Genomic DNA, 12,135 nt, shown 5'->3' on the forward strand with positions numbered 1-12,135 from the left:
AGTTTTCAGACAAGCTTCATTGTACAGCAAGGCAGGTAATTCCAAAAATGGCACTAATGCCCAATCCTCATAAAAGGCTTTCTTAGACTCAGACTCGTGGAGCTGCAAGGAGATAATGTTGTGTGTTGTCCCCAAAGTAAGTAGTGTGCACCTGGTTATAACTGTGGAGAGCCCAAAGAAAGAAGCATCTACCCATTGAGGTCAGGTAAGAGGTCCTGTTGGGATGTCCCCATGGAAAAATGAAGGTGCAATTGCCACATGGGTTGGCTTGCAGAGGTAGTTATGGGAAGAAAGCAAACATAGCAGGGTTCCTGGAAAGCTTATAGAGGAAGGCTTGGCCACCCTCTCTTCACTGCTACTATTACCCAGCCCATACCAATTTATTGCTAGTACAGGTCTGCCTGCCTGTGATACAACCACATCTTTGATCTGCTGCATAGACATACTCCATGAGTGGGCAACCTTGAGCACATTCTTCCTACACTTGTTCAGGACAATGGGGCATACATGTTTTGTAAACAAATCATATTAAAAAGATACTGTGACCTCATATATCATTGATTTCTCCCTAAAGTGGAATATACGATATAGGGTTAGCAAGCCAGTCAATTGACAGGTCAGATATTGTCAACTGATTGGTCAATTGCCTGCATATTTTGACTGGTCAAATATTATAGCCATTTAATGAAAAAAACCTACATTTTTTGTAGTTTTTTTGGCAGAAATATGATTTTTATTGTTTTTTGACACATTTCTTAAAAGAAAATTTGTCCATTTCCTGTGTATTAGGACCTATTGGCAATTTTTTTACAATTTTGGACTGATATTTGACCAGTCAAATACCAAACCCTTATACCATACAAGGCCCCACATTCACAATTTTATTTAATAATTGAAATATCTGTGACTCTTCACACTTGCTCCAATGTGTATTTATTAAGCAAAGAAAGAATAGCAGTGCTCTGTGGTTGCTCTCTAAACAGTAGTTTTCAGTTGAGCATGTTGCCACATGAGGCACCAGTCACCATGTCTGGTAGCACACCAGGACTTCAGAGAGCCAGCTGGAGGAAAGTAAAGATACATTGCAGAGACGAAGACTGTGGCTGGTTAGCAGCCGTGTAGATATCAGTATGTTTTTGAGATATTCCCTAAGCTATTTATCCCTTCCCAGGTGACATCTCAGGGGTTCAGCCCAGGGGGACTCTCTGTAATCATTCTACTAGCTCTAAGATGTGTTGTCTACTTCCTGTCAGCTCTGACAACATATGCAGTGTTGGGTTGGGCTGGTAACTGAGTAAGAGACCACCAACAAGCCTCTTGTTGCTTTCAGAAGTGCTGTTCCTGCAATAGTGAGTACCCTCCTGTTAGTACTGTGGCAGGGCCTCACTCGACAAATCCCCTAGGGCATGAGTGTCAAACCCAAATGAGTTTGTGGGCCAGTTCTGGACCATGGGGCATCCTGCAGGCTGGACAATCCACATCTAGATCCAGGCCATGGGTCTTGTTGCCTCAGCTGCCAGAGCCACTAGTTTGTCACCAGCAGTCAAGGAAGTAATGCCACTGGCACTCTTCCCCAATCAATAGAGCTGTTATAGCCAAAGAGTTAACAATGCCACTGCTCAACATCCATCACTAACTGTTGCCTGTGTTATTCACTAATGATGCATGAAAACATGTTCAGTGGTAGCGTTCACCCCATGCGCTGGCTGCACTGATGCAGCCACATCAACAGGGGATCAAGCAGCAGTGGTGTTAACTCCATTGCTGCTGGTAGCTACAGCCAGAAGCCACATGTGCCAGGTGACCCAACTCCACAGGCCAGATCTAACCCAGGCCCTATGTTTGACTTCCCCTGGCCCACGTATTTTGCAACTGCTAATGACTGTATGTGGTGAGTGCTAAATCACAATGATAGACAGTACTGTAAAACTAATATAACTAGAGAGAAAAGATTTCATGGGATTGTGCAGGCATGTAGTGTAGCCTTTTCACAGCCTTTTTGAAAGGCAATATTAATCCATGCTTGTACAACAATTCAAGTTCCCCGGCACTATAAAAGTGTAAAGTCTGACTCTGTTTTTCAGGCAGATCTGTGTGTTCTTAAGCACAGCCCCAATCATTTTAATGAGACACCAGGTGAGAACAAAGATGGACAAGTGTAGGTTTGTCACAGGATTATTTTTGTGTTTTTAGGATCAATGATTTTTTCCCTGAGAAATGAAGGAGGACAACAGGTAAGCTCAAGAGAAGATTTATTCTAGGACACCATACCAATCACACTACAAATGCAGCTTGCCAGGACAACAATGGGACAAATTTTGGTATCTTTGCTCACTGGATAGTAATTCCATGAGTAGTACTAATGGGCCAACTCCTCAGACAGGGTACAACTTCTAGTGAGCAGAGGGGTAGAGCACAGACTCTATACTATAAGAATAAACACTCATCCAAGGAAGCTCTTTTTGGATTAAGGAAATCCAAAAACTGAATGTTTGCTTCTCTTCCTATAAGAATAGATTTTTTTTTTCCTGAGGGCCAAATCATGCAGCGCCTTATATTCATTTCACTCTGCAGATCAAATTCCACTTCAGCAATTTAGAATTAATGGTGTTTTCCTAATTCTTTCATAGCTGGGGCCTAAGCAATTATGGACACGATCCTGCTCACAACCTTTGATTTCAGTTGAACTTCTGGGAGGAAGGTGAGCAGAACTGGATCCTATCACATTAGTGCCTGATTCATAGCCAACCAGAAATGGAATGACTTCTATTGACTCTAGTGGGCTTTGGATCGAGACTCTAAACATTGAAGGAAATCTGATAGATTTACTCCCTTAGGCACCTTTCAAAATCCCAGCCTAACTGCACACATTTATTTAACCAATGAAGAGAAGCATTCACAGCCTGAGAAAACGTGCTGCTTAGTAACTGTCCACCACACGCCTCAAAGACCCAACTCTTGAGGTCATGGCTCCCCATTCAGTGAATCTTCTGTATTCGCCAGGCCTCAGGAGGTACTGCCGTCCTCTGTAGTTTGGCTGTTCATAGAAAATCCAGCTTCCTTCAATTACTTGGCAAGACTGGATATCTCCATGACGAAATTCCTCAGAGATAGAAGAGCAGTCATGCATTAACTCCATCATCCTGCCTCCAAAATCAGTTTTCTCATAGATTTGGATTTTGCTACTGCCTCTGGGCTGTGACGACAAATACAAACACAAGTACACAGAATGTGAGTAGTAGCTCTATCCATAGGTCATTTGCTGCTTTTCTGCTGTTAATGATATATGAATGAATTGTCACTTTTCCTCAATCAGCAGGAAAGGGGCCTGATTCCACAATATATTATTTGTGTAACTCAGTATTTACTCAGTTTTTTTCTCCTGTTAATGTAAGCCTTATGTAGATATAATGATGACAATGAAGTGACACTGGTGCACAGCAGTGGTGATCTGAGCTTTGTATGTCTATATTTTATTTACAAACAGATTAAGTGGGCCAAAGTAAATGGCAAGTGATAGCTAGACTCCCAGGGTGCAACAGCTTTTCTAAATATGAATGTTGTCCAGGGAATGGAACAGTATTATTTATCTATATATGTATATATATGCTGCCCTTTCCAAAAAGGGGCTTAGGGTTGCTTACAATTAAAGACGAAATAAATTATAAAAAGAGAATGAAATATTAAAATTAGAAAGTATAGCAAACATCCAAATATCTTTCCCAGCCACTCCTGCCTCCTGATTCTGACTTAGGATACGGGTACCACCACACAAGGCGTTGGAGGAGCTGGGTTCTATAAATAATGGTGCATCTACATAGTCATTAATGTACTTTTGCTAATGTGCATTACATTTAGTACCTCCATTGGGAGGTACTAGAAAAAAGCATATTAGCTTATTTTAATGCACATTAGTGAAATTGGACTTTTTGTGATGCTTTAATGCACATTAAAATAGGTTACTGCATATTAAAGCGCACCTGTAGATGTGCCCACTGTGTCTTTTATCAAGTCATCTCATCATTTCACTGCCTCTCTTTTCCTTCCAACTCTTTTTCTATTTAGCTCTGAAGGTGTGGTTCAGGATTTTCATGCATTAGATTTTTACACAATATCTACTACAGCTGGGCCCTGACAAGTTCCAACTCCAGTACTCCATAGTCTAAAAACAGTTTGGTGTAAATGTTGCCAATTTGGGGAGAATTGCCTGGAAATAGAGAAAAGTCACGTGCCCAACACAAAGTGTTATATTTTACCACAAAGCATTAATGTCTGGGAAAATGATAAAAATGGAAAACAGGACCTTGGAATGGGTGTATCAAGCAAGTTATCAGCCTTGTCCATAATACCCTGCGAGAAAAAAGGAGGGCCTTGTGGTTGAGATACTAAACTGGGAATCAAGCAGTATTTGGTCCAATTCTGCATAAAAATGAACTTCATCTGTGACTTTGGACACAGCCCTTTTAGGTCACATGTTTAAAGATATAAAATGCCAGAAGATGGAGATGCTGCCTGGAGAGACTTCAGGTGTTCTCAGGTGTGGAGATGTCCTCGATTTCATAACAAATTCCAATGCCCTGCTCTGTACGTTCTTAGGCTTGCAAGCCCCTTTTGAAGTCTGTCTCTTAAACTCATCACATTTCCTCCACCACCCTGTGCTTGTCTCTCAATCAAAACTGCAAGGTGTCTGCGGCAGGGATTGTGTGTTCAGCACGTAGGGTAAGAGAGCCCTGAGCCTGGCTGAGGCCTTTCAAAGTGTTTTCATGCCACAAAAATTCAACCACAGCAAAACCAGTGAATTTACCTGTGGGATTATGATGCAGGACCTGATGGAGTCATTGAAGCCCATCCATTGTTGGTAGTCTGGGTAGCTTCCCCTCTTCAGAAAGTACTGATGACCTAAGTAGTTGCTGCGCTCGTAGATCATCCAGCAGCCACTTTCCACCCTGATGGAGTTGCAGCGGCTTAGGTGAGAATGCATATCGGGCTGATCCGAGGTAACCTCATGGGAGCGGCCCTCAAAGTTTCTGCCCTCATAGAAAATGATCTGCATAAAAATAAAAGGCAATGCTAGTCATTAGAAAGCCTTAATTTGAAACATTGGCTCTGGCCTTCTGTTTTACACAAGTTCTGATCCACAGCCTTTCCAAATCAGTGGCAAAGTTTCTAGTGTCCAGGAGAAGGGGAGCCACTTTGGCATGCTGGGAATTTTTTGCCAACTGGCAGCTAAAACAGTATAATTCATGTACATCTTGCAGGATGATTGTAGGTTGCAGCCCCTGCATGAAAAATTCCACAAACCAGAGCTGCTCCCAGTCACCATAGTGCTGTATGCTACTGCCCATATCCCTTGAGATTTTATATATGAAGGCCCTGCATTGGGTGAAATCTCCTTCAACCTGTTCCAGAGCTTTCAGACTTTTCTAAATTACTGCAGTAACATTTGGGGACCAGGCTGAGAGGGAGGGAGCATCCCTCCTATTTAAGGCTTGGTCCTACACTTGTTGAATTGAATGGCAAAGCTCCTGTTGAGTTGAATGGTGCAGAAACACAGTGGTGGTCTCCAAAGTAGGTGAAGCATTAATTTAACAACACGGAAGAGTCAAACAGTGGCAGCAGTACCTGCGAAGTTCTGGTTTAATGCGGTGTGGGGAGTTTTTATCTCATTGTACTTAAAAAAACATAAGAGGAAGAACTTCCAGATTCATTTCCAAACTACAATTTTCTCATAATCATCTATTAATGTCCTAATTTTAAGAAATATATAAAATGGGCTTTTAAAAAAAATTAAAGACATAAACTTAGAATCATAGAATCAATGAGTGGGAAGGGATCTAGACAGATCATCAAGTCCGACCCCCTGCCATGGGCAGGAAGGAGCACTGGGGGTGGCAGGGGTCATAAGACCCCAGCCAGGTGCCTATCCAGTCTCCTCTTGAAGGTTTCCAGGGAAGGTGAGAGCACCACCTCTCTGGGAAGCCTGTTCCATGCTCTGGCAAACTTAACTTAAGCAAACTAAACAGAGAAACAATTCAAGTTGTTTCACATACAAAGCAGATTTGACATTATTCACTCATTTTTCTTACCTTTGCCATTTTAGCTCCTGTTTAGGCGTGAGACTTCAGTGCTCTGCAAGGATCAAGTGACCTTTATATAGGAAACAGTGCTGGGTCCACGTGTATTGGACAAAAGACACCGTTTTGCTCAGTAAAGCAAATTAACAGTTCTTTTTCCTTCGTCATCATCAAAATTATTCTTAGTAAACTATTGTTTTTATCTTCTATTTACTGAGTGGCAACTTTATTGTTACTGAAAATAACTAAGGATCAGAGAAAGAGTATGTCCTGCAATAATGTCATTATTTCCCTTAGGGATCGTGTTCAAGAGAAAATGCTGGTACTGCTGCCACCAAATTGTTTCCTGGCATTTAGTGTTAATCTCTCATTGTTCTCTGATCTCATGAGCGAAAGACTTGTTAAAATTTGCATGAGTTCTCCATGACATTGAAAAGTAGCTCTGGCATCATGCCAGTAAAACTGCCTGGCTTTGAATCAGGCCTATATTTCCAGTCACTTAGGGGAAAAAAAGGTGTTTTTCTCAGATCATTTTGGGTGATATTGCAGTCATGGTGGTAAATGAATCACATTCCATCAAAATTCTATGTAAAAATGGATGCATCTACACGTGTCCTATGGCAACGTTGTTACTGCACCGTGAGTGTGGGGCATGGTTAGTTTCAGCTGCTACTTTGCTGTAGCAGCATGCTAAAATGGGCGAGTGTGCCAATCTGGCAAAGTAGCTGCCAGTCACATGTAGACTTGTGTAATCGCTACATTGCTGTAGCATGTCATACGGCGACATAGTGCATTGCTATGGCGACATTGGGTGATGTGTAGATGCGCCTGTTGGGTACTAATTCACTCTAGAATTGGATTTTAGTCACATACTCAAAATGTGGAGTAACAGTGAATGCTTAGATCATTCTAGTATTTAATTCCAGTCACATACAATCAATACTATGTGTCATGGAGCCCCAAACCCATCTAAAATTTAATTCCACTATTTAAACTGAAAGTTGAAAACACTTTAATTACTTACTCAAGGGGACTATCAAGGTTTAAAAATGAATACATTCATCTTAGGAGAGTGAAGAGAGATTTTTTTTCCCTCTCTTAGAGGCCAGAAAATAGCCTCATTTTGATAGAATTAATGTATTTTAGCCAAAAAAAATTAATACTTTATACAACATTTTTCTGTGCAAGGAAAAAAATTGTCACAGTCAAGCATAAAATTTTTATTAAGTAGAAGAATTTTTCCTAGTAAGTTTATATGGTGTTTTTTAGTGTCTCCAGGCAGGTAGGTTGAGGTTGGACACGTGACATTGTTTCTGGCTCCTTAGTTGGCTTGACATGCCAGCACTGTTACTATTTAATCTTTATATTGCAGTACTGTAGTAACTAGACGGATGCAAGGAGATCAACAGAAGTAGCTCTGGCTATTTCTTGCAAGTACTGGGTAGATTTAAAAAACAAAAAAACCAAAAGGTGTTGTGTTGTAATACTGCACTGGAACATGCTGGCAAAGCTCCCTACTCCTAGCTTGGATCTCACTTACATTCATGGGAATTAACATGAGCACAGAGGTTTATGTGTCCAGATTTGGATGTAACCTCAGGGCCTGTGTGTTTGCTTCCACTCAGAGCCAAACTAGTATTAACATAATTGGGGAAATCATTAAATCCATACTGACTTATTTGGAGCCCAGGATCCAAACTGCCCCTTTGATTTTTCAGCTCATCTTTGTAATTTTTCTGGTCTCTCACACTTATCCCTTTATTTCTCCTTATTCCTTTCTCTCTCTCTCTCTCTCTCTTTACTTAAACGATTAGTCTCCAATCTGGTCTGCACATATTCATATCACTTCTCTATCTCATGCTGCACAGAACAAACTTCTTGTTGCTTTGCTGCCTCATTGCAAATACCACCTGTAAATGTTTATACATGCTCCCACTAGCTTATGTCTCACCTTCACTTTCTCCTGCTGTTTGTTGTTGCATTTGCATTATTCATAGTAATGTCAGCAAAAATTTTGAGACAAAGGAGAAGATCTTCAAGTACTTTATGCTGGCATGGCTCCAGTGACTTCACTCATTTACACCAGTTTAGGATCCAGCTCCCAAGTTATGTGAAAGATTTTGTACAACGTAAGTGTATACAGTAGCTAGTATTGTGAATCTGGTCCAGTGGTGTCTGAGGACTACAACTCCAAGAGATTTTTTTGGTCCTCTCCCAGTCAAATAATTTCAGTAACAGCTTTTCTACATTTCAAAGTTAATGTAGATTAAGATTCGGGATGAAGTTAAAGGACAAAAGATGAGTACCTCTATATGTCGATACCTTTATTCTGGAGCAACAGTGTGGCTCCTATTTAGTTTAACCCAGTATAGGTCAATCCACACAGGAAAAATGAAGTAATCAAGAATGACTCTCCATGCAGGGTTATGCTTTATATTTCCTAAAACCCCCAGTATTTTGCAACAGAGACAAAATCTTTTAAATTTTTTTTGCCATCTATTTTCCTTTCTGAGACATGCTTCACTTGGGAAATCTTATTCTTAGGGTTTCATTGCCTATACAATAGATTACTGATTTCAGTATGGCTGCAAGAATATGCTGAAATCATAGGACTGGAAGGGGCCTCAAGAGGCCATTGTGTCCAACCCTGTGTTGAAGGCAGGATTGTCTCAAGTCATCTCAATCATGTGTTTCATTTAAACTATGCTTTAAAACTTCCAGTAATGGAAGTTCCACAAACCCTTTAGGCATCTATCCTGGTACTATACCAGCGTCACAGTAGAAATTTTCTTTATATTTCACCTGTTCTTCCTTATATCTAGCCTTGTTGTCTTGTCAGCCTGTTGTCCCATTCCCTATGGACACACAAAACAATTGCTTACCATCCTTATTACAACAACCTTTTTTATATCTGAAAATTGTTGTGAAATCCCTCTCATTCTTGTCTTCTCCAGACTGGATAATCCCAGTTCTTCCAACTTTTCCTCATATATCTCACTTCCTGTTCCTCTAATTGTTTTGTTCCTAGAACTTGAGTGATGAGGACCCAGGAGTATATTGCATGTGTAGGTTGCTATGCATTCATCAAACAATATGAATTCTGGGGGTGCACAACCTTTTGGTATTTCCTTTCAATGGACAGTTGAGAGGCTGAGCTTTGCTAGCAATCATGAAAAACACATTCTATGCTTGGATGCTCAAATATTCACCAAATTCTGAAGGCGAATTATGAATTGTAAATATGGCAGTGGTAATCCAAATGTATGCAGCCTAAGAGTTGGGAGTATGTCCTCAGGGAAGTGAGGAAAGAGTTAATCTCTTTCTCTCCGAATGGATCACAGGTATCTGCCCACCATACCGCAGTGATCTGCAAAGGAGAATGGTGGAGCCAGCTATGCCGGTTAGGGGGGAGAAACCAGTGAATTAGGCTGTACCTTCCCTTGTCTGCTAGATGTGCTGGCCACAGATGGTAATGACTGCTGCTGTTACCATACTGTATGCTTCTGTTGGCTGTACCACAGCAACTGTGCTGCCAGTGTCAAGTGCACACTGCTAAGGTACCAGCTACTGCTGGAAATGAGCTATCACTTAGTTCCCAGGCAGCACGAGAAGCCGCATTTCTCACAGCAAAGGTGGATCAAATCTGTTGGCAGAATGGAGGGCTCAGCTACCACAGAGCAGCTTTGCATATGCACACACTCAAAGCTGTGCCAATGGGACTGGACTTCTGCCAGAAAATGGGTAGCATATGCCAGGTCTTAATGTTAAGACTATCTCCTGGTCCTAAATGAGCTTACTGAGACAAGTCCAGAGTTTGTAATAACAGCATTTCCCACTTTTCTAAGAAGATCCATACCCTATGGTAGTAAAGTATTCGCAGCTCATCAAACAGCTATCTTGAAACAGACTTAAAAATTTGATCTTCAGGCACGATCTACAATGGGAGATAGCGTGTAGCAAATACTGCATACTATTAAGACAACATTACAGACTTAATTGCCCATTTAAGTGTATTCCATGAGGATTTCCATTACAACTTTGAGGACTTGGGTCTCTGCTGGTATTAAGTCCATTTTTCATCCTCATAGTCCAAACTTATCATTTGTTTAATGTAACTAACAATTGAGACCTGCACATTTGAGACTTATGTCAACATTGAAGAAACATCCCTCTGCACAAGAAAAGCAGCACACAAAAGCCTGGATGTACTATATCAGCCTGAGAGAATTTCAGCCAAAATTTGTTTTCAGAGAAGTGACTAGGTTGTCTGATAGTGATAGCTGTCTCCCTTTCAGCAGGCTCTTTACTCATGTAAGACCTATTCAAGAAGATCAGAGTATTTACCAACACAAATAAAGAAAGCCTTTCAAGACTGTCTTGAATCAGGAATTACTAAAATTCCCATTTCACAGATAGGACCCAAAGTATGTGGAGTGTTTAAGAAAAGACTGCCTATAGCTCTTAATATTCATCCCTCCCTTAATCACAGATCTAACTTTCCTCTCTAGTACCAAAAAGAATACTCAAACCAGCAAAGAGCCCATGCTTTTTTTTATACAGCTATTGTGCTAATTGCACCAGATCTTCACCTGCAGTAAATTGGCCCAGTTCCATTGACTGCACTGATTAATGGCAGCTGGAGATCTGATCTGTTGTCTTGGTGGACACTTATTACAGCCTTGTTTAAGGCAAGTAATATATTTTGATGTATGCATAAAATATTGGTTTCTTTATAGTCTTCTACCATTTTATGGAGGAAGCAAGCAGATAGTGTGCTTTAACTGATAATTTTCATGGGAGCCTGGAAAGGCTGGTTTAGCAAATACCAAGATGCATGCTATTCTATTTGTTCATTACATGGTATAATTATCATAGATGCCGAATACCTTACGTTTGTAAACAGGGAAACTTGGGTTTCCAGCTGTGCTTCTCATCTTTGCAGAATGGTCAAGGCAACATTTCTCTGTTCTGACTGGGTTTTATCCTATATACATCAGCTTTAGGGCTTGATTTGCATAAGCTGAAAAACAGGAATCCTGTTCTGCCCTCTGGCCCACAAGACCATTCTTTGCTGTACTGAGGTGAGTGGTAGTTATTCTTTGAATTTCTATACATGTTATAGGCAGCACACAAGTGGTTTGTTGTTACAGTGAAAGAAGTGACACAGTCAGCAATAGTTTGTTAGTGACAAACATATATAAGATCCAAAAGTGGGAGTGAAACTTCTGCACCGAGTGAAGAAACGTGAGGTTTAGGCATTATACCACTGCAGAGGTTTGCTTTTATTACTTGAACGTTTACTATGGCACATAGGGTTCCTGTCGGTGTGTTTGGTTTTAACTCAGCAAAGCACTTAAGTATTTATTTTACTAAAACCTGGAAGTACTTGCATGCTTCAAGTTAGGCATGTGTATGGTGTGTAGGAACTAGCTAGGCCACTGTCTGTTTAAAAGGATGCTGTCTGGTGGTTCTCACTGTTTTCTGTATTCCAGAAGACACCAGAACCCTGCTAGAGCAGTTGCCTGTGTACATAGGTAGGCCTATAGTGTTGTGTGTAGTTGGCAAACAAGGTTAGACTACACTGTGCCTGTGCGGCCATGTCTCACTACACACCTGTAATGAGCACAAAAAATACAACGGTATGCTTTTGTACTTTGCCTTAATGAAAGGGTCTAAATGAATTCAGCCGAGGGTGTTAAAATGTAACATCAATGTTGTTGTACTGTATTTTGTTTTGTGTAAATTATAATGCATAGGGTTCAGAGGTGCCTGTTTCATATAGACTGAATTATAATTAAGACTACATTAGGATGTCATACTGTTACTAAGCTATGATATACTTATTAGCAGAATGACAGTATGGCCATTGATCAATTAGGTTAGAGCTTCAGCTGGCATAGATCAGAGTAGCTCTATTGAAGCCAATGAAATCAGGCTGTCAGGTGAGTATCTATGGCATTACATTCACATCTGTTTTTAAAAATATTTCTCTTACTAGGAGGAACTGGGGAATTAAACCTTCCTGAATAGGGGAGAGAAGGCTCTAACAAGAAAGGGTGGG

General features: G+C 40.7%; 1 protein-coding gene across 1 annotated transcript; it reads right to left on the bottom strand.

Moving 5' to 3' along the window:
* Nucleotides 1-2,920: 2,920 nt before the first annotated feature.
* On the bottom strand, nucleotides 2,921-6,095 carry LOC109322458 (gamma-crystallin M2-like). The gene is made up of 3 exons (XM_019553514.1): nucleotides 6,087-6,095; nucleotides 4,805-5,047; nucleotides 2,921-3,196 (listed from the first exon to the last, which is right to left on the bottom strand). The coding sequence occupies exons 1-3, from the start codon at nucleotides 6,093-6,095 to the stop codon at nucleotides 2,921-2,923; spliced, it is 528 nt and encodes a 175-aa protein (XP_019409059.1).
* Between the last annotated feature and the right edge of the window lie 6,040 nt (nucleotides 6,096-12,135).

This window comes from Crocodylus porosus, unplaced genomic scaffold (genome assembly GCF_001723895.1).
Source record: "Crocodylus porosus isolate Cpor-Errol unplaced genomic scaffold, CroPor_comp1, whole genome shotgun sequence".
Taxonomy (NCBI): Eukaryota; Metazoa; Chordata; order Crocodylia; family Crocodylidae; genus Crocodylus; species Crocodylus porosus.

What these genes read in the sequence shown, in the direction of transcription:
- LOC109322458 (XM_019553514.1), bottom strand. An exon ending in CCTGCATCATAATCCCACAG is followed by an intron (nt 3,197 to 4,804) that starts GTAAATTCACTG and finishes TTGTCGTCACAG; the next exon opens with CCCAGAGGCAGTAGCAAAAT.